The 23,236-nt window shown below is 41.3% G+C and overlaps 1 protein-coding gene across 4 annotated transcripts in view; it reads left to right on the top strand.

Moving 5' to 3' along the window:
* Positions 1-16,625, top strand: part of CDK7 (cyclin dependent kinase 7) — a 29,953-nt gene extending 13,328 nt beyond the window's left edge. For 3 of the 4 annotated variants that reach the window (XM_066241974.1, XM_066241977.1, XM_066241976.1), the window contains 5 exons: positions 1,648-1,747; positions 8,729-8,815; positions 11,057-11,206; positions 15,854-16,001; positions 16,429-16,625. In XM_066241974.1, coding sequence (XP_066098071.1) covers positions 1,648-1,747; positions 8,729-8,815; positions 11,057-11,206; positions 15,854-16,001; positions 16,429-16,457 — 514 coding nt within the window. In that variant the 3' untranslated portion in view covers positions 16,458-16,625. The remainder of the gene's footprint in view (positions 1-1,647; positions 1,748-8,728; positions 8,816-11,056; positions 11,207-15,853; positions 16,002-16,428) is intronic. The other variant, XM_066241975.1, reaches the window with a different exon arrangement.
* The last annotated feature ends 6,611 nt before the right edge of the window (positions 16,626-23,236 follow it).

Here is a 23,236-nt window from a genome sequence, read left to right as displayed (position 1 = left end):
GATAGCCTGACTAGGCAGTGGCACAGTGGATAGAGTGTCAGACTGGGACACAGAGGACCCAGGTTCAAAACCCTGAGGTCACTGGCTTGAGTGTGGGCTCACGGCTTGAGTGCAGGGTTGCTAGCTTGAAGCCCAAGGTCAATGGTTTGAGCCCAAAGGTCACTGGCTTGAGCAAGCAGTCACTCTCTCTGCTGGAGTCCCCCCCCCCCCCTTCCCCCTTCAAGGCACATATTGGAAAGCAGTCAATGAACAGCTAAGGAGCCGCAATGAAGAATTGGTGCTTCTCATCTCTCTCTCCCTGTCTATCTATATCTATCCCTCACTCTGTCTCTGTCACAAAAAATAGAAAAGTCTAGGATAGACCCTGGCCCATTGGTTTAGTGGTAGAGTATTGGCCCAGCTTGTGGAAATCCTGGGTTCGATTTTCAGTCAGGGCACAAAGTAGAAGCCACCATCTGCTTCTCCACCCCCTCCCCCATCTTTTTCTCTGTCTTCCCTCCCACAGCCATGGCTTGAATGGTTCAAGCAAAGTTGGCCCCAGGCACTGAGGATGGCTCCATGGCCTTGCCTCAGGTGCCAAAATAGCTGGGTTGCTGAGCAACGGAGCAGCGGCCTAGACAGGCAGAGCATCACCTTTTAGGGGGCTTGCAAGGTGGATCCCTGTTGGGGCATGTGGGAGTCTGTCTCCAACTCTCACATCTCACTTATAAAAAAAAAGTCAAGGATAGTTACAGATGGGAAGGTAGATTGTGTGAGTACAAATGACTGAGTGTGTCTGTAGAAATTTTTGTGTTTATTTTATTGATTTTAGAGAGAGAGACAGGAACACCAATCTGTTCCTATATGTGCCCTGATCAGGGATTGAATCAGCAACCTCTGTGCTTTGGGCCAATGTTCAAACCATCTGAGCTATCCAGCCAGAGCAAAATTATTTTTATTACTTTGATTTTTTTCAGTGAGGGTAGGAAGCAAGGTCATCCGCTGAGGATGGTTGGTTCTGGGGTTTTCAGGAGAAAGTAGTAATTATCTAAAGAAGTATGAGAGCCTGACCAGGAGGTGGCACAGTAGATAGAGTGTCGGACTGGGACACAGAGGACCCAGGTTCAAAACTCCAAGGTCACCGGCTTGAGTGTGGGCTCATCCGGCTTAAGTGCAGGCTCACCAGCTTGAGTGTAGGGTTGCCGGCTTGAGCGTGGGATCATAGACATGACCCCATGGTTGCTGGCTTGAGCCCTAAGGTTGCTGCCTTGAGCACAAGGTCGCTGGCTTGAGCAAGGAGTCACTCGCTTTGCTGCAGCCCCCCAGTCAAGGCACATATGAGAAAGCAATCAATGAACAACTAAAGGGACTAATGAACTGCAACAGAGAATTTATATTTCTCATCTCTCTTCCTGTCCGTTTGTCCTTATCTGTTTCTCTCTCTCTCTCTCTCTCTCTCTGTGTCACACAAAAAATAAATAAAAAAGTGTGAGAGTAAATGGACCGAGGACCTATATATGTTTCCTACAAACAACACAGAACCTTTCTTCAGTTAATATATCCATAAAGGTGAATTTCATCAGTGGAATCATGTTTCACTGAGGAGTTTTCTCTAAGAAATATTTCAGTAACTTCATTCTAAAATGACTATTTCTTTTTGTTCTTCAGGTGGTATCGGGCCCCTGAATTACTGTTTGGTGCTAGAATGTATGGTGTAGGTGTGGACATGTGGGCTGTGGGCTGTATATTAGCAGAGTTGCTTCTAAGGGTAAGTCTTGAATTTATGTACATAATTCATTATTATTCTAGGTGTTTGTTCTTATAATTTGTGGAGGAATTATCTTCCCAGAGACAATTCCCAGAGAGCAGCATCATCCTTACAACAAAAAGCCAACAGACCAATTTTAAAAAAAGAAACCTACCTCTAAAGCAACCTTTTTACTAATACTAGTAAGAGATGAGAATAGCCTGACCAGTGGTGATGCAGTGGATAGAGCATCAACCTGGGATGCTGAGGTCCTAGGTTCAAAACCCTGAGATCACCGGCTTTAGTGCAGGCTTGCCAGCTTGAGCGTGGGGTCACTGGTTGAGCATGGCATTATCGACATGATCCCATGGTCACTGGCTTGAGCGCAAGGTCGCTGGCTTGAACCAGGGGTCCATGGCTCTGCCGGCACCCCCTGATGAAGACACACATGAAAAGCAATCATTCCTCAACAAAAGTGCCACAACAGCCCTGGTCAGAGAGCTCAGCTGGTTAGAGCATTGTCCCGAAGCGCAGAGGTTGCCGGTTTGTTCCCCAGTGAGGGCACAGACAGGAACCGATCAGTTATTCTGTCTCTCTCTTCTCTCCTTCTCTAACATCAATAACTAAATTTAAAAAATAAATAAAGTGCGCCTGAACTGGTGGTGGCGCAGTAGATGGAGTGTCAGACTGGGATATGGAGGACCCAGGTTTGAGACCCTGAGGTTGCCAGCTTGAGCGCAGGCTCATCTGGTTTGAGCAAAGCTCACCAGCTTGAGCCCAAGGTCGCTACTAGAGCAGGGGGTCACTCGGTCTGCTGTGGCCCCCTGGTCGTGGCACATGTAGGAGATCAATCAGTGAACAACTGAGGAGCCGCCACAAAGAGTTGATGTTTCTCGTCTCTCTCCCTTCCTGTCTGTCTGTCCCTCTCTCTTGACTTCCTTTGTCTCTGCCACGCACAAAAAATTTAAATAAATAAATCAATAAAGTGCCACAATTATTAATTGAGCTTCTTCATCTCCCTTTCTCTCTCAGAAAAAGAAAAGAGAGAGAAGGGGGGGAGATGAGAACACCTCCCCATTTGAGACAATGAAGGTTTATTGATCATTCTATGTTTTGAAATATAACTGTAATAAAACTCTCTGGGTTTTAATACGATAATATCTCTACAGTAACTAAATGTGTTAGGATGAACTTTTGTACTCTGGGGACTTTGTTTGGGACCATGTAAATGTACTCTTTGAGAGCTATCTAATACCAACCATTGCAGCTGCAACTCTGTGTAACAACTTTAAACCTTGTGTGAAAGGATCATTTATTTTAGTTCCGCTGAAGCAGAGCAGACATGGTGGTCTTCGGCCATTTCTCTGACTGAGACCATTTTACTGTAAAACATCCTCTCCCTGCCCTCACTGGAGGGAAATATGCTGACTTGGAAAGTTTTCTTTAATTACAAAGGTAAGGTTAGTCCTAAGAGCAAGGAATATTGAGGAATTCTACTGAAGCTGATTTTCTCACTACATTCCACATTCCAGTCCCTACTCTCCCTCTCCTCATGCCATATGTATTTAAAGACATGTCAACCCAAGATACAAAAATATAGCTATTTATTTCCTTGGACACAGAAAGTAGCTTCGGTACACCAGAGAAAAAAGTTACTTTCTTTTAAACATCTCTTTTAGTTTAGTGGGAATTCTGTGCATCATTTCAAGCAGTTCATCCCTCTAGGTCAGTGGTTCTCAAAGTGTGCGCCAGGGCGCACTGCTGCACCCTAGAAGATTTCCAGGTGCGCCCTATGGTATTGCAGAGACATATGTGCTTGTTGGGGACCAAAAAACCAACAGGGTTTTTGGAGTTTAGATTTTTGGGGGACAGAGGTGTGGGGAATTGGCTGTAAGCTGACAGTCTGCCCAACCCCCCACCTCACTTGCCTGATTAGTTTGCAAAAGGCTGTTAAGCTGTGGTGCTGGATTGTTTACATCACCTCCCATGTTCCCCGGAAAGACTGGAAGCAAGTTTTTTCTATCCTTTGTTTGGTGTAAAGTTAAGATGATATGTATGGTGGGGGTTTTGGATTGATGATTAAACATAAGGAATTGTCTCTTGAAGCCTTTTGGATTTCTATAAAAGAAGAATATGTGGCAATATCTAAAAAAGCCTTGAACATTTTACTATTTTCAACATCCTATTTATGTGAATTAGGATTTTCTACTCTCAACACAAAAGTAAAAAGAGAGGAATTCTTCAATATATTGATGAGAAAATGAGTTTGCCTTTCATATATATGCCCAAATATTGAGGAAATCGCTAGGACACATCAGGCTCATATTTCTCATAAACACAAGAATGAAAAACTTAACAAATTTGCATCCGGACCTGCCAAATTTACTAAATCTTACTAAAAATGTATCTATATATATAAAAAGATAATTTTTTTTTAAATCTTTATTTTTTATTTATTTATTTATTTATTACAGAGGCAGAGAGTGAGTCAGAGCGAGGGATAGACAGGGACAGACAGACAGGAACGGAGAGAGATGAGAAGCATCAATCATTAGTTTTTCATTGCATGTTGCAACACCTTAGTTGTTCATTGATTGCTTTCTCATATGTGCCTTGACCGCGGGCCTTCAGCAGACCAAGTAACCCCTTGTTGGACCCAGCGACCTTGGGTTCAAGCTGGTAGGCTTTTGCTCAAACCAGATGAGCCCACGCTCAAGCTAGCGACCTCGGGGTCTTGAACCTGGGTCCTCTGCATCCCAGTCTGACGCTCTATCCACTGTGCCACCTTTTGGTCAGGCTGTTTTTTTAATTTTTCAACCCCTCTTTTTTATGAATTCTAAAAAGCGTAACTCAAAAAATGTAACATAAAAATGTTTTTTTGTTTGTTTGTTTGTTGTTTTACTTTTTATTTTTTTTATTTATTTATTTTTTTTAATAAATTTTTATTAATGGTAATGGGATGACATTAATAAATCAGGGTACATATATTCAAAGAAAACATGTCTAGGTTATTTTGTCATCAAATTATGTTGCAAACCCCTCGCCCAAAGTCAGATTGTCCTCCGTCACCCTCTATCTAGTTCTATGTGCCCCTCCCCCTCCCCCTAACTCTCTCCCTCCCTCCCTCCCATGTCCTCCCTCCCCCCCCACCCTTGGTAACCACCACACTCTTGTCCATGTCTCTTAGTCTCATTTTTATGTTCCACCAATGTATGGAATCATGTAGTTCTTGTTTTTTTCTGATTTACTTATTTCACTCCTTATAATGTTATCAAGATCCCACCATTTTGCTGTAAATGATCTGATGTCATTTCTTATGGCTGAGTAGTATTCCATAGTGTATATGCGCCACATCTTCTTTATCCAATCTTCTATTGAAGGGCTTTTTGGTTGTTTCCATGTCTTGGCCACTGTGAACAGTGCTGCAATGAATCTGCAATTGGAACAGCTAGTGTGCAGGACAGTAGCTGGGAATTACACTGTTGTCCTGAGACAAGTCTGTTGTGGACTTTGGATTGGCAAGTCCTGCGGGGACAGAACACTGCCCCTGCAAGCACTGATAGGATTGTTTAAAGGCAACAGCTGATCCCTATGGTCTTTTCCCTACATACCTGAAAGGTCTTAGTTAATTACCCTTCTCTGCGCCTGAACCCAGGCTCTGCTGATTTGCTTGATGAGCAAAGAGACCAATAAATACGATGAGGCTGCACAGAGCTGGGCTCTCAGTCCTAGAGGCTGGGAGTCTCCTGTACCCATCTTTTCTGTATGTTGTGTCTTGTGTGTTTTTTCAAAAGTACTGCAGCACCCTCCTTTTGAGCACACCCACTGCCAAGCTAGTTGCAGCAGTAGTGAATTCTAGTTTAATTAAGAAAATCCAGAAAGAGGGCTATCCTGATACAGAGTCTCAGATCACAGAATTAAGCTTCTCTGACATTTAAACTGACCGAGGATATACGACCACAAATAGCTCGACACAGGATATTAGTTTTCCAAGAATTATTCTGACAGATTTTGTGTTAATTATCTCCATTCCCACAGACTCAGAGCCAGAAAAGCCTGTTTCCTTCTCTCCCATTTACCATATTGCATCATTTTTTTTTTGCATTTTTTTAAATAAATTTTTATTAATGTTAATGGGATGACATTAATAATTCAGGGTACATATATTCAAAGAAAACATGTCTAGGTTATCTTGTCATTAAATTATGTTGCATACCCCTCACCCAGAGTCAGATTGTCCTCCATCACCCTCTATCTAGTTTTCTCTGTGCCCCTCCCCCTCCCCCTAACTCTCTCTCTACCTCCCTCCTGCGTCCTCCCTCCCCCCACCCCTGGTAACCACCACACTCTTGTCCATGTCTCTTAGTCTCGTTTTTATGTTCCACCAATATATGGAATCATGTAGTTCTTGTTTTTTTCTGATTTACTTATTTCACTCCTTATAATGTTATCAAGATCCCACCATTTTGCTGTAAATGATCTGATGTCATCATTTCTTATGGCTGAGTAGTATTCCATAGTGTATATGTGCCACATCTTCTTTATCCAGTCTTCTATTGAAGGGCTTTTTGGTTGTTTCCATGTCTTGGCCACTGTGAACAGTGCTGCAATGAAAAATGTTTTTTAATGTCAGAATAAATTTAATTTTGTCGTATTTATTTCATTTAATTACCATAAAAGCACGCTTGGACTTTATTTTTTTTCTTTAATATTTGACTTATTATATTTCTCAGAATCTTGTATATAGTGCACCTACAATTATTTGTAGGATTTTAAATGCACGTTAACTTCAAACAGTTTGAGAACCACTGCTCTAGGTGCTTGCAGAAGTACCTTTACATTTAGTCTTGATGATGTGGTAACCTCTGTTGCTAGTATTGGGTCCTGTGAATTAGCCAGCATGGCAGCTCTGCTGTTCACAAGTACACAGAGTTTTCCTCAATTGCACATTTGACATAGCAGCCAAAAGCACAGTGAACTCATGACCAAGTAAAACAATCCTCTAGCCCCTAATGTTATGACTAATCGTGCCACTGAGAAAGTAAGGGGAGAGAGCAGGTGAGAATAGATGTTTAGAAATTGTGGACCTGGTAGAAATCATAGTTGGAGTCTTATTATCCATTGGCATTCTTGCTGGAATCACTATTAAGGTTATAAAGCAAGCACAGGTAGACCTAATTGGTGAAGAATTGTACCATTTTGCCATATTTTTTGTCCTACACAATTAAAGAAAAATGTTTCTTTTTTGCTCATTTGAAAATATGACTAATAGAATGGTACCCATACAGTCCTAGATCTGTATAGTTTGAGATCTGTGGTGAGATTCTGTAGTCCAAACAGATAATAATTAAAAGTAAAATAATCAGATAATACTGCTATATATAATTCTAAGTTATATGTATGTTATAATAGTATGTAATATTGATAGTTACGTAATGTTGAAAGCAGGCCAGTTAATAGAAAGGTTTGCTATTATATGCATTCAACCCTTTTTGAAGAGTTGTTTTTCTTTCATGTAAATTTTATTAAAGTAGGTGTTTTTTATTTTTTTGAGAGAGAGATAGGAAGGAGAGAAATGAGAAGCATCAACTCATAGTCGCGTCACTTTAGTTGTTCATTGATTGCTTCTCATATGTGCCTTGACAGGGGCAGGGGAGGGGCACGAGCCAAGCCAGTGACACCTCACTAAGGCCAGCAACCTTGGGTTTCAAGCCAGCAAACAAAGGATCATGTCGATGATCCTGCGCTCAAGCTGCAACCTTGAGGTTTCTGAAACCTCAACATCCCAGATTGATACCTCTGTCTACTGCACCACCATCAATTAGAAAATAAAAATGGGTTTAAAAGGCTGCTTAACCTCAGGTGCTAAAAAGTAGCTCAATACTTGAGCATTGGCCCCTGATGGGGTTGCCAGGTTGATCCTGGTCAGAGCACGTACTGGAGTCTTCCCTACTATCTCCCTCTCTGTCACAAAAAAAAAAAAGAAAGAAAGAAAGAAAATGAAATATAAAAATAAAAACCTGCTTAAACTAAAAAACAGGTGCTATAACAAGGCTGTATCCAATCAAAGTAGTCAATGTAATTCAAATCATTTAAAAATAAAATTGATCAAAACCTCCTCTAAAATTATATACCATAGAAATAGCAAGGGAGGTAGAAGAATAGAGCAAAAAGGGACAAAAAAAAACCCCCAAAACTTCCAGACATGGACAACAGGGTGGTGATTGTTGGGAGCGGGGGAGGTTGAGTAGGGTATGGGGGGGACAAATGGTGATGGACGAGGACTTCACTTGGGGGGTGAACATATATTACAGTGTACAGAAGGTATCTTGTAGACTTGGGCACCTGAACCTGTATAATTAAGTTAACTAGTGTCACCCTAATAAAACAATTTTAAAAAATACTTATACCAGTGATAAGCGGTTATTAGAAGCCTGACTAGGTAGTGGCGCAGTGGATAGATCATCAGCCTGGGACGCAGAAAACCCAGGCTTGAAACCCTGAAGTCACCAGCTTGAGCATGGCCTCATCTGGATAGAGTGTGGGGTCCCTGGCTTAAGCATGAGGATCATAAATATGACCCCATGGTTGCTGGCTCGATCCCAAAGATCACTCGCTTAAGCAAGGGGTCACTGGCTCAGCTGGAGCCCCCTGGTAAAGGCACATATGAGAAAGCAATCAATGAACGACTAAGGTGCTGCAACTATGAGTTAGTTGATGTTTCTCATCTCTCTCACTTTATTTCTGTCTATCCCTATCTGTCCCTCTCTGTGTCTCTTGTTAAAAAAAAAAAAAAGTGGTTATTAGAAGATTTGTGGAGTGAATATATAATGGGCAATGTGTTGTTTACCAGATTAGCAGGTTAGCAAAGACAGAATCTATTGCCACATCCCAACTACATTTTAATTTTTGTTACAGTTTGGCTTTTCTTATTAAATTTTAGTTCTGTTTACATAACTGTTACAAACCAACTTGAAATATTTGCCTTTCACTTTCTTCCAGGTTCCTTTTTTGCCAGGAGATTCAGACCTTGATCAACTAACAAGAATATTTGAAACTTTGGGCACACCAACTGAGGAACAGTGGCCTGTGAGCCTTTATACATTTTCTTTGAAATTTAGTTAGGATTCTATATAGTGCTGTCATGTAAATATTACTTTTAAGAAATGTATTCATTGTCTTAGTTTACTAGTAATTAATTTGCTAATAATTTAAGTTGCTAAATTTTACATACACAGTTCAGTAAAATATCCTTATTTATTTATTAAAATTATAGACCTTCTGATTTTTTTTTCCTGTTATTGCCCCATCTCTGGGGAAATAAGTATTAGAGAAGAGATTTTTTTTTTTTTTTGGTATTTTTCTGAAGCTGGAAACGGGGAGAGACAGTCAGACAGACTCCCGCATGAGCCCGACCGGGATCCACCCGGCACGCCCACCAGGGGCGACGCTCTGCCCACCAGAGGGTGGTGCTCTGCCCCTCTGGGGCGTCGCTCTGCCGCGACCAGAGCCACTCTAGCGCCTGGGGCAGAGGCCAAGGAGCCATCTCCAGCGCCCGGGCCATCTTTGCTCCAATGGAGCCTTGGCTGCGGGAGGGGAAGAGAGAGACAGAGAGGAAGGAGGGGGTGGGAGGTGGAGAAGCAAATGAGCGCTTCTCCTATGTGCCCTGGCCGGGAATCGAACCCAGGTCCCCCTGACGCCAGGCCGATGCTCTACCGCTGAGCCAGCTGGCCAGGGTGAGAAATGTTGATTAGACTACTTTCTGGTTAAAACTGCAATGAGGCCCTGGCCAGTTGAGTCAGTGGTAGAGCGTCGGCCTGGCATGAGGTGGACCCGGGTTCGATTCCCGGCCAGGGGTTCGATTCCCGGCCAGGGCACATAGGAGAAGCGCCCATCTGCTTCTCCACCCCTCCCCCTCTCCTTCCTCTCTGTCTCTCTCTAACCCTCCTGCAGCCAAGGCTCCATTGGAGCAAAGTTGGCCCCGGGTGCTGAGGATGGCTCCATGGCCTCAGGAGCTTGAATGGCTCCAGTTGCAACAGAGCACTGCCCCAGATGGGCAGAACATCGCCCCCTAGCGGGCTTGCTGGGTGGATCCCAGTTGGGTGCATGTAGGAGTCTGTCTCTCTGCCTCCCGCTTCTCACTTCAGAAAAAAAAAAAAGGCAATGAAATTATCTGAAGCTGAAAGTGAGTCTAAGGAGTTCCTTTTGCACTATTACTTTCTTAGCATTCTAAGTGAAAGTTTGCTATATGTTCTAATTGTAAAACATGCCCTTATAGCTATCATTTATTGATACAATTTATAGCTGTGATCCTTTTTGAGTTAATTTTTGTATGAGGTCTGAGACTTAGGTCAGGGTCAGGGTTTTTTTTGTTTTGTTTTGTTTGTATTTTTCTGAAGTGAGAAGTGGGGAGGCAGAGAGGCTCCCACATGTGCCCAACCAGGATCCACCGGCATGCCCACCAGGGGGAGATGCTCTGCCCATCTGGGGCATTGCTCCATTGCAACTAGAGCTATTCTAGTGCCTGAGGCAGAGGCCACAGAGCCATCCTCAGTGCCCAGGCCAACTTTGCTCCAATGAAGCCTTGGCTGTGGGAGGGGAAGAGAGAGACAGAGAGGAAGGAGAGGGGGAGGGATGGAGAAGCAGATGGGCGCTTCTCCTGTGTGGCCTGGCCAGGAATCAAACCCTGAACTTCCACTCGCTGGGCCGACGCTCTACCACTGAGCCAACCGGCCAGGCATCAGGGTCAGTTTTTAAATCTTAAACTCAGGTAGACTGATTTCTCTCACTTTTTTTTTTCAAAGTTATTTTAGCTATTTTATAATTCCTTTGGCTACCATATAAATTTTAGAATATTCCTATATAATAATTTTGCCATAATTTTGGTAAGAGTTGCATTAAACCTATATATAAATTAGAGGAGAATGAACATCTTAATGATGATGAATCTTCTAATCCATGAACATGATAGGTCTCACTATTTATTTAGAGCTTTGATTTATTTCATCAGTGTTATGTAGCTTTCAGTATAGGAGTTCTACACATGCTTTGTTAGATTTTTAACTAAGTATTTCATTGTTCTTTTTAGTGATTCTAAATTGCATTTTTAAAATTTTAGTCTCCACATGCTAGAAAATAGACCTACAATCAACTTTTGCATATTTATATTGTTCAGCTTTGTCCCACTCAATAATTCTAGGATTTTAAAAATAGATTTCTTGGGATTTTCTACATAGATCATTATTTATATGACTGTTTTATTTCTTCATTTGAAATTTGTGTGCCTTTTAATCCTTTACTTAAATTTGAATTATGAAACTATTTTTACAGGACATGTGCAGTCTTCCAGATTTTGTGACATTTAAGAGTTTCCCTGGAATCCCATTACAGCACATCTTCATTGCAGCAGGAGATGACTTGCTAGCTCTCATTCAAGGCTTATTTTTATTTAATCCGTGTACTCGAATTACAGCCACCCAGGTATTTTAGTATATTTTTCTTATATTAGGAAGTAGGGTAATCTTAATTGTAGCATTGATAAGATAAAGATAGAATTTTTTAAGATTTTCTAACCATACTTATATACTGAAAAGATGTGTTTTTGTTTTAAAGAATAACAAATTTCATCTTCAAGATACAAACACTGTTCAGACTGGGATTAAATTACATCATGCATACACAACCACAGGAGAGTTTATTGGCAATAAGTAGATATCAATTTTATAATTAATTGGCTTTCAAGTAATCTACCTAGAGAGAAAAAAATAACAAGGTTTGTACCTGTTAAGACCTGGTATATTCGCCTGACCAGGCGGTGGCGCAGTGGATAGAGCATCGGACTGGGATGTGGAGGACCCAGGTTCGAGTCCTGAGGTCGCCAGCTTGAGCGCAGGCTCATCTGGTTTGAGCAAGGCTCACCAGCTTGAGCTAACGGTCACTGGCTCAAGCAAGGGGTCACTTGGTCTGCTGTAAACCCCCCCCCCCCCCCGCCGTCAAGGCACATACGAGAAATCAATCAATGAACAACTAAGGAACCGCAGTGAAGAATTGATGCTTCTCATCTCTCTCGCTTCCTGTCTGTCTGTCCCTCTCTCTGACTCTCTCTCTGTTTCTGCTACACACAAATAAGACCTTGTATATTTCAATTAAGTATTATGTATTAATTTAAATCTTGTATCAAGATGATGCCTAAAGTGTTTTGTTAGTTCCCAGAAATACAGTCCAAATATGCACACTGGTCATTGTCACAGTCAGAAAGTGACAATGGGGAGAAAATGGTACTGTCTGATACAACTGTGGGCTTATAAGGGATTGGAAGAGTCTCCAACTAGAACAAACACTCCACCTGACAGTGTTTAAGGGAAATATACTGCTCACAAAAGTTAGGGGATATTTCAGAATGTACTTTCAAGATTAGGGAACGTGCAGATACTCCAGTACTTTCAACTTTTTTTTTTTTTTGTGACAGAGACAGGGACAGACAGACAGGAAGGGAGAGACATAAGAAGCATCAACTCATAGTTGTGGCACCTAGCAGCACAGATTGAGTGACCCCTTGCTTGAGCCAGCGACCTTGGGATCAAGCTGGTGAGCCCTGCTCAAACCAGATGAGCCCACACTCAGGTTGGCGATCTCAGGGTTTCGAACCTGGGTCCTCCGCATCCCAGTCCGACGCTCTATCCACTGCACCACCGCCTGGTCAGGCACTTTCAACCTTTTGTATAGTGCATTTTCACAAATGAAGTAAAAGTTAGTTTTGCATCTAATTTGCATAATCAAACAACTTTCTTTGACTTGTTTGTTTATGTTTTTGTTTAGTAAAAAAAAATCAAGTGTTTTTTTATCTCTTTATATTCATTTTGAAATATCCCCTAATTTTTTTGAGCAGTGTAAGAATGAAACTCAAGAAAAATTTGAGACCAAGTATATCTGCTCTATAAGAGGACACAAAAATATAAGAACTACAGATTTAAAAAAGAACATTTTCTTTTGTTTCAAAAGCCAGCACACTAACAAAAAAGGGTAGAATCACAAACACAATGTCAGAGCAGGGATATATAAAAATGCAAAGTAGTACAATGATTTGGCCTCATAAAGGAAGAAACTGATTAAATGAAATTTCAGGGCTTCCAATCATAACAAAGCATGTTAATGCACGATATATCAAGGATACAAAGTGAGCTTTGTCTCACTTATACTGAGTACCAAATTATTGTTTAATGCATTTACTTCTGTAAGCCTTCTCTTTTTATGTAAATGCTACATTCATACATGCCTGCTAGATATATCATCATTAGAATTACTCTTCTAATTTCAAAACAGTAACTTGCTCACCACCTTTTCACCCATGTGCATTTATATATTATCTTCATTCATAAGAAACTTCAGCCCTGGTCAGTGGCTGAGTGGATAAGAGTGCCAGCCTGGCATGCAGACATCCTGGGTTCGATCCCCAGTCTGGGCACACATGAGAAGTGATCATCTGCTTCTTTTCCCCTCCCTCTCCCTCTCCGTTTTCTCTCTCTCTTCTCCTCTTGCATCCAGTGGCTCGATTCACTCAAGCATCAGCCCAGGCACTGAGGATAGGTCAGTTGGTCTGAGTATCAGCCTCGGGTGCTGAAGATAGCTCGGTTGATTTGAGCATCACCCCCAGATGAGAGTTGCCCAGTGGAACCTGGTCTGAGCACATGCAGGAGTCCGTCTATCTCCCCTCCTCTCACTTAAAAAAAAAGAAAGAAAGAAACTTTAGACCAGATCAAATTATCTAGGAAGTTGTTTTCATTAACAGTAAAACTCAAACCTTACAAGAAAATAGTAGTTGTGATAACTAATTTCAGTTGTATTTTGACAGAATGAAATTTTTAAAATGGGTTTTGGCTCGCTCTTAAAATTAGAATGAGGTACTCTTCCTTTCTTCGATCCCTGTGTAGCCCAGAATTAGCTTAATGTGCTTAATGAACTGCTATGATTTAGATGTAAGGAATCTCTAAATCATTACTTTAATAATATAATGTTGGTGAGGAATGCTTAAAGAGTTTATATGGGCCTCTTTTTGACCTTAAGAGGATTATCCAAAAGGAAATACCTTAAATTATTGTGGCTGTTAAACTGTACTATGATGCAAGTAATGTATGAACTTGACAAATAAATCATTTAGAAAAAAGTATTTTTATTTGAATTTTGGACTCAAGTAAAATATCTTATTATAGACCAGTGGACTGGTAAAAAATAGAAATATGTTGGGCAAGTTCTTCCAGGTATCATTTCTGTCAATTTGCAGTCAATTATTGGATTTTAATCCCTTGTTTCAAAACTATTGTATCTTTTTTTTTTTTTTTTTGGTATTTTTCCGAAGTTGGAAACGGGGAGGCAGTCAGACAGACTCCTGCATGCGCCCAATCGGGATCCACCCGGCATGCCCACCAGGGGACAGATGCTCTGTCGCTCTGTTGCAACCAGAGCCATTCTAGCACCTGAGGCAGAGGCCATGGAGACATCCTCAGCGCCCAGGCCAACTTTGCTCCAGTGGAGCCTTGGCTGCAGGAAGGGAAGAGAGAGACAGAGAGGAAGGAGAGGGGGAGGGGTGGAGAAGCAGGTGGGCGCTTCTCCTGTGTGCCCTGGCCAGGAATTGAACCCAGGACTCCCGCATGCCAGGCCGACGCTCTACCACTGAGCAAACCGGCCAGGGCAAAACTATTGTATCTTTTTAAAAGCTTTATTTTTTCAAGAATTTATATTCACATGATTTAGAATTTGAATATAAGGTGAGGCAAAAGTAGGCTTACAGTTGTGAGTACATGAAACATAGAATTTATTCTTGTATTATTATTTATTGTTATTTTCCATGTGAACAACTGTTAACCTATTTTTGTCCCACTCTGTGCATATAGATGTTATAAATAAACTTGGAATTTTCTTTTAAGCAAGTTTCGCTCTTTGTGTTTTGAACTATATAGCCCATAACATATAGGGAGCTGAATTTATACACTGTCTTACTAAAGATATTTCATATTTACTATAGACTCTGGGAAAATTAGAAGGTAGTGTCTCCTTATAGTAATGGAATTACCAGCTAATTTTAGGCTGCTAGATGTTTGTTTATTTGTAGTATGCTTGTCCATATACCTGAAATTAATTTTGTTTTGGGAGCAAGGGTATTTATTCACTTAGTATTTTTAATGTTCCCTACAATTTTAGAGGCTAGATTTTTTTTTTTTTGAGAGAGAGAGAGAGAGACAGGAAGAGAGAGTGAGAAGCATCAACTTGTTGCTTTCACTTTAGTTGTACGTTGAACTTCTAAGTTCCTTGACCAGTGCCATGTCAGTGTCTCTGTGCTCAGCCAGTGACCTTGGACTTTTTAAGCCAGCAATCTTTGGGCTCAAGCTAGAGAGCTTTAGGATTGTGTGGGTGATTCCACACTCAAGCCAGCAACCTCAGGGTTTAGAACCAGCAACCTCAGCATTCTGGGTCAACACTTGATCCACTGCACCACCACTGGTCAGGCAAGGAGGTTAGATTTTCTTAAACACAGTTCAGATTTTTAGAAGTTTACTTTCTGCCTTGGCCAGGTTGCTCAGTTGGTTAGAGTGTTGTCCCCATATGCCAGGGTTGTGGGTTTAATCCCTGGTCAGGGCACATACAGGAATCAACCAATCATTGCATGAATAAGTGGAACAAGTCGATATTTCTCTCTCTCTAAAAATTAGTAAAGAAATTTTTAAAAAACATTTTTAGGCCCTGGCCAGTTGGCTCAGTGGTTGAATGTTGGCCTGGCATGTGGATGTCCCAGGTTCAATTCCTGGTCAGGGCACACAGGAGAAGCGACTGTTTCTCCACCCCACCCACTTCTCTCTTTCTCGCTCCTCCTCCTGCAGCCATGGCTCAATTAGTTCAAAAGCATTTGCCCCAGTTGCTGAGGATGGCCTAGTGGAGCCTCCACCTCAGGTGCTAAAAATAGCTCAGTTGTAAGCATGGTCCCAGATAGAGCATCAGCCCCAGACAGGTGTTGCCAGGTGGATCCCATTTAGCGTACGTGTGGGAGTCTCTATCTCCCCTCCTCTCACTTGGAAAAGAAGGAAAAAAAAATACTTTTTTTAAAAGTTTACTTTCTTTGATATCTTTTAAAAGGCATTGAAAACTAAGTATTTCAGTAACCGTCCAGGGCCAACACCTGGATGTCAGCTGCCAAGACCAAACTGTCCAGTGGAAGCTCTAAAGGAACAGGCTAATCCAACTCTGGCAACAAAACGGAAGAGAACAGAGGCATTAGAACAAGGTAAAACTCATTTTTATAAGAAATGGTAATGAATTCAGAAAACTCCAAATGGCTAATATATAGCTAGTGACTAAAGAACAACTAAGAACTGTAGATTGTTAGCTATTTACTTTTTATAAATTTAAATTGTAAAAAGTAGATAAAATGTGTTATTTTAATTTTAGCTGCATTTGCTCCCATTAAGAATACTTAACAGTATGCTCTTTAAAAGGACAAGGACACTTTTGAGTATACCTCCGAGTTATGAGAACTATCAGTGTGTACCTTATTCTCTTCATAAATTCCTACTGTCACCATGTATGCTTAATGTTTAACAAATGCTATTGGGAAATCAAAGCAAATAAAGTAAATGTAATATGAATGCAGCGATAGGTTAATATTGTCATAAAATTAAATGCTAACAACTTCTCCCTTTTTTTTCTCCTAGGAGGATTACCCAAGAAGCTAATTTTTTAGTTAACATATAACACTGGACAGTATTTTACTACTGAAGGAAAAAGTCCAAAAGGAAAATAATGAAGAAATAGTAAACATTAAATAAATGCTGTAGAAGGAATTTGTAAATATTCTACACATGTAAAATATATAAAACTAGGTTATTTTTATTAAATGTATTTTAAAACATTTAATTTTTACTTTTCTCTTTAGAGTACAAAAGTAAGATAAGTTCAGTTCTCTGAAATGTAGAATCAAAAATTATTCAGGAAATCTTAAAATAATTATCCGTTATTCTGATTATCTGACCCATATAGTATCACAATTTTGTAGTAGCAGGGGTAGTATTTAAAAACAGAAAAATAGCAGTAGTAACACTGCAAATACCTACTACTCAGACTTAAGTGTTAATATACTCAATAGGAAAAAAGAAAATATAGATAAAATTGAGGTCCCTTTAATATGTCATTCCATTCTGTTCCTTTTCAGACTACCCAAAGGGGAATGACTCGGGAAATGAGTGTGTCCTCCCATGATTTTATACACGAGTTTATAACAATGCATGTACTAATATACAGATTGTTTGAGGTCTAAAAACTTTATATGAATGATTACTGTACTTTTTTTTTGGCAGAGACAAGAGTCAGAGAGAGGGACAGATAGGGACAGACAGGAAGGGAGAGAGATGAGAAACATCAATTCTTCGTTGCGGTTCCTTAGTTGTTCATTGATTGATTCTCATGTGCCTTGACCAGGGGGCTACAGCAGACCGAGTAACCCCTTGCTCGAGCCAGTGACCTTGGGTCCAAGCTGGTGAGCCCTGCTCAAACCCAGTGAACCTGCGCTCAAGCTGGCAACCTCGGGGTCTTGAACCCGGTTCCTTCATGTCCCAGTCCAACGCTCTATCCACTGCGCCACCACCTGGCCAGGCGCACTGTACATTTTTTACTCAAAACTTTTAAATTCCTTTCATGTTAATATATAAAAATGTAGTTTGTTTCAACTGTCAAATAACACATAATACCATATATATATATATATATAAAATATGTATATAATACTACTTACCCATGTTAATAAATAAAAATGTAGTTTGTTTCAACTGTCAAATAACACATAATACCATATATATATATATATATATATAAAATATGTATATAATACTACTTACCCATGCTCTGTTTATGGACATTTATATTCCTTTTGCTTCATAAAAATGGCCATAGATGTAGCAGATTAAATTAACATAGATTTATTAGCTCACAGTTCTGCAGGTCAGATACCTGGCATGGCTCAACTATGTGTTTTGCAGTCAAAATCAGGGTATTAGTTAGGCAGGGGTCTTATCTGAGACTCTAAGAGTCTTCTCCAAGCTCATGTAGTTCATGCTGCTTTAATGCAGATGCCACCTATCCCTCCTAGCTGTCAGCCAGGGCCGCAGCTTCTCAGCGCAGTGCACGTGCCTTGTCACATGGCACTCTCCATCTGCAAGCCAGCAGCAGTGCTTCAGATTTGTCTGCCTTCCAGTCTGCTACCAATAGAAAAATCTCTGCTCTTAAAAAAAAAATGGAGGCCCTGGCTGGTTGGCTCAGTGGTAGAGCGTCGGCCTGGCATGCGGGAGTCCCGGGTTCGATTCCCGGCCAGGGCACACAGGAGAAGCGCCCATCTGCTTCTTCACCCCTCCCTTTCTCCTTCCTCTCTGTCTCTCTCTTCCCCTCCCGCAGCCGAGGCTCCATTGGAGCAAAGTTTGCCCGGGCGCGGAGAATGGCTCTGTGGCCTCTGCCTCAGGCGCTAGAATGGCTCTGATTGTGGCAGAGCAACGCCCCGGATGAGCAGAGCATAGGCCCCTGGTGGGCGTGCCGGGTGGATCCCAGTCGGGCGCATGCGGGAGTCTGTCTGACTGCCTCCCCGTTTCCAACTTAAGAAAAATACAAAAAAACAAAAACAGCCTGACCTGTGGTGGCGCAGTAGATAAAGCGTCGACCTGGAAATGCTGAGGTCGCCGGTTCAAAACCCTGGGCTTGCCTGGTCAAGGCACATATGGGAGTTGATGCTTCCAGCTCCTCCCCCCCCCTCTCTCTGTCTCTCTCCCCTCTCTAAAAATGAATAAAATAAAAATTAAAAATTAAAAATTAAAAAATTAAAAAAAAAAAATGGAGGGGGCTCACTGACCGGGTTATCCCTATATTAAGTTCAGCTCACTTAGATTTTAAATACATCTTAAAAATCTCTTCATGAACCCTGGCTGATGTTGCAGTGGATAAAGAGTTGTCCCAGAACACCTACATCACCAGTTCAGTCCCAGAGGTTGCTGGTTCAAGCCCCAGTCAGGACACATGAGAAGCAATCAATGACACAACTGAATGGAACAAGTTGATGCCTCTGTCTCTCCCTATCTCTTTTCCCCCCTTCCTCTCTCTTTCGGGGGAAAAAAAAAATTATTTTTATATATATATAGATAGATAGATAGATATCTATCTATATATATATATCTTCATAGCAGTTACCTCCTAGATGGGAATCATGAAAATCATCTTTAGAATTTTGCCACATGGGCTGACCAGACAGTGGCGTAGTGGATAGAGCATCGGACTGGGATGCTGAGGACCCAGGTTCAAGACCCCGAGGTTGCCAGCTTTAGCGCAGGCTCATCTGGTTTGAGCAAAGCTCACCAGTTTGGACCCAAGGTCTCTGGCTTGAGCAAGGGGTTACTCAGTCTGCTGAAGGCCCGCGGTCAAGGCACATATGAGAAAGCAATCAATGAACAACTAAGGTGTCGCAACAAAAAACTGATGATTGATGCTTCTCATCTCGCTCCATTCCTGTCTGTCTGTCCCTATCTATCTCTCTCTCTGACTTTGGCTCTGTAAAAAAAAAAAAAAAAAAATTGCCTATTTTCGGTTTTCACAATTTTAAAAAACATTTATGTGCATATGCATTTTTAGTGTTGCTACTGCCATTTTTCTCCAAAGTAGTTTTATCAGTTTACACTCCCAGTAGCTATTCAATCATTCTTAAAAATGAAAGCCCCTTGCCTGACCTGTGGTGGTGCAGTGGATAAAGCATCAACCTGGAAACACTGAGGTTGCCAGTTCAAAACCCTGGGCTTGCCTGGTCAAGGCACATATGGGAGTTGATGCTTCCTGCTCCTCCCCCTTCTCTCTCTCTCTCTCTCTCTCTCTTTCTCTCTCTCTCTCCCCCTCCTCTCTAAAATGAATAAATAAAATAAAAAAAAAATGAAAGCCCCTTAACTTACACCATGTACAAAAGTTAACTCAAAATGGATCAAAGACCTAAACATAAGACTTACAACTATGTTAACTCTTCAAAGAGAACATCAGGAAAAAGCTTCATGATAATCAGATGTGGCAAGGACTTCCTAGATAAGACACCAAACATAAGCAACAAAAGTAAAAACACAAATTGGACTATATCATAATTAAAAACTTGTATGAATCAAGGAATATAGTCAACAGTGAAAAGGCAACCTGTGGAATGGGAGAAAATATAAGTTGTATCTCAGGTAAGGACTTAATATCCAGAATATATAAAGAACTCATAGCTTAGCAGTAAAAAAATTTTTTTTATTAAATATGGGCAAAACAGGCATGACCTGTGGTGGCACAGTGGATAAAACGTCGACTTGGAACTCTGAGGTTGCCGGTTCAAAACCGTGCACTTGTCTGGTCAAGGTACATAGGGAGTTAAAGTTGATGCTTTCTGCTCCTCCCCCCTTTCTTACTCTGTCTCTCCCCTCTGTATAATTAATAAATTATTAAACATTTAAATATATATATATATATATATATGGGCAAAACACTCGAATAGGCATTTTACCTAAGATGATATGGAAATGGCAAACATGAAAAAGATGCTTAACATCACTAATCACTAGGAAAATGCAAGTCAATCACAATGAGATAGCATCTCATACCTATTAGATGGTTACTATAAAAAATACATGTATACGCCAGACCAGTGGTGGTACGGTGAAAGAGTGTCTACATGGAACTCTGAGGTCCCTGGTTTGAAGCCCTGAGGTTGCCGGCTCTGAGTGAGGGCTCATCAGCATGGGGTTGCTGGCATGAGCAGGGGAACCGTTCACAGGATCCCAAAGCTCACCAGCTTGAGCCCACAGGTCACTGCTTAAGTAAGGGGACACATACAGCCTTGGTGAAAGCACATATGAAAAGCTCAATGCGTAAATAAATTGAAAGCAACTACGAATTGATGCATCTCATCCTCTCTCTCCCTTCTCATCTCTAACACTCTCAAAAAATAAAAAAACAGTGGCCAGGTAGCTTAATTGGTGAAGGTGTTGTCCTGATGCAGCAAGGTTGTAGGTTCTATCCCTGGTCAGGAGACATAAGAATCAACCAAAGAATGCTTAAATTAAGTAAGTGGAACAACAAATCGACCTTTCCTCTCTCTGTCCTGGCCAGGTAGGCCAGTTGGTTAGAGCATTTTCCTCTTATACCAAGGTTGTGGGTTCAATCCCCGGTCAGGGCACATAAAAGAATCAATCAGTGAATACATAAATAGGTGGAACAACAAGTTAATGTCTTTCTTTTCTCCTTTCTCGTGCTCCCTAAAATCAATAAATGAAAAAAAAAATTTTTTTTTAAGTTTACCTCAACTCTAGCACTCACATAATCTTTGTGATCTTTTTGCTATTTTGACATTTCATAATGTTTTTTTGATTTCCACTGTGGTTGAATATTACTTGTTTGCTATCTATATGTAATCCATCTTTTGTGAACTGTTGATTCCTTGTCCACCTATCAGAGTATTACAAATTTTATCAATTTATATTACTTTGTTACACACACACACACACACACACACACACACACAAGAAAAAACCTTTCTAGCCTGACCAGGTGGTGGTGCAGCAGATAAAGCTTCAAAGTGGGATGCGAGGACCCAGGTTTGAAACCCCAAGGTCTCTGGCTTGAGCATGGGGCTCACCAGCTTGAGCGCAGGGTCGCTGGCTTGCATGTGGGATCATAGACATGACCCTATGGTCGCTACCTTGAGCCCAAAGGTCGCTGGCTTGAAGCCCAAGGTCACTGGCTTGAGTAAGGGGTCACTTGCTCTGCTGGAACCCCCCCCCCCCCAGTCAAGGCACATATGAAAAAGCAATCAACGAACAACTAAGGTGCTACAATGAAGAGCTGATGCCTCTTATTTCTCTCCCTTCCTGTCTGTCCCTCTCTATCTCTGTCAAAAAAGAAAAGAAAAGAAAAGAAACTCTAGTTTTTGTAATTTAACTTCTAATTTTGGTGGTGTTAGATAATCCCAGATCCTTCTTTTTGTTACCTTTATATGAAATTCTTATATATATTAGATCTGTGTTTTTATCCTATTCCATTGACCTACTGGTACCACACTGCTTTAAATAATGTAGCTTTACATTATTATCAGGACAATACATTTTAATATGTAATAACAGTTCCTCATTTCTCCTTTTTTCAAAATTTGCCAAGGTTTCAGCTTTTATTTTTATTTACTAATGCCAATTAAATGCTTTCCTTTTAACACAACTATAAATGGTTTATATTATTGCCTTATATTCTATTATATTTAAGTAGTATTTAGGGTAGCCATATATCTTTTTATATTTTTATTTTATTATAATTGCTGACAATGTAATACATTTTTCTTTGACATATTTTTTAACTTTTTTTGGATTTTATTTATTCATTTTTAGAGAGAGAGAGAGAAAAAGAGAGACAGATGGGGAAGAGGAGCAGGAAGCATTAACTCCCATATGTGCCTTGATTAAGGAAGCCCAGGGTTTCAAACCAGCAACCTCAGCATTCCAAGTCGACACTTTATCCACTGCACCACCACAGGTCAGGCCTGACATAATTTTGATACTACTCATTCAGCAATATTCCCAAATGGTATTAAATATTATTTCTATGTAATATTTATAGAAAGAGAACATTAAGTGGCCTAAAATTCAGCATCAAAACCAAGAAGTTAGCCTTACTGGTGGTTGCACAGTGGATAGAGCATTGACCTGGGATGCTAAGATAACAGGTTTGAAACCTCGAGGTTGCTGGATTGGGCACAGGCTCATCCAGCCGGAGCGCAGGCTCTCCAGCTTGAGTGAGGGGTTGCCTGCTTGAGCACGGGATCATTAACATGACCCCACAGTTGCTGGCTTGAGCAAAGGGTCACTGGCTCGTTTGGAACCCCCCCATCAAGGAACATATAAGAAGCATCAATGAACAACTAAAGTGCTGCAACTATGAGTTGATACTTCTCAGCTCTCTCCTTTTTTTTAAAATTGTTTATTTTATTTATTGATTTTTTTTTTTTTTTTTTTTTTTGCATTTTTCTGAAGCTGGAAACAGGGAGAGACAGTCAGACAGACTCCCGCATGCGCCCGACCGGGATCCACCCGGCACGCCCACCATGGGGCGATGCTCTGCCCACCAGGGGGCGATGCTCTGCTCATCCTGGGCGTCGCCATGTTGCGACCAGAGCCACTCTAGCGCCTGGGGCAGAGGCCACAGAGCCATCCCCAGCGCCCGGGCCATCTTTGCTCCAATGGAGCCTTGGCTGCGGGAGGGGAGGAGAGAGACAGAGAGGAAGGTGCGGCGGAGGGGTGGAGAAGCAAATGGGCGCTTCTCCTGTGTGCCCTGGCCGGGAATCGAACCCGGGTCCTCCGCACGCTAGGCCGACACTCTACTTATTGATTTTTTTTTTAGAGAGAGAGGAGAGAGAGAGAGAGAGAGAGAGAGAGAAGGGGGAGGAGCAGGAAGCATCAACTCCCATATGTGCCTTGACCA

Source organism: Saccopteryx bilineata, chromosome 1, assembly GCF_036850765.1.
Source record: "Saccopteryx bilineata isolate mSacBil1 chromosome 1, mSacBil1_pri_phased_curated, whole genome shotgun sequence".
Classification (NCBI taxonomy): Eukaryota; Metazoa; Chordata; class Mammalia; order Chiroptera; family Emballonuridae; genus Saccopteryx; species Saccopteryx bilineata.
This window is presented reverse-complemented; position numbering and strand designations above follow the sequence as displayed.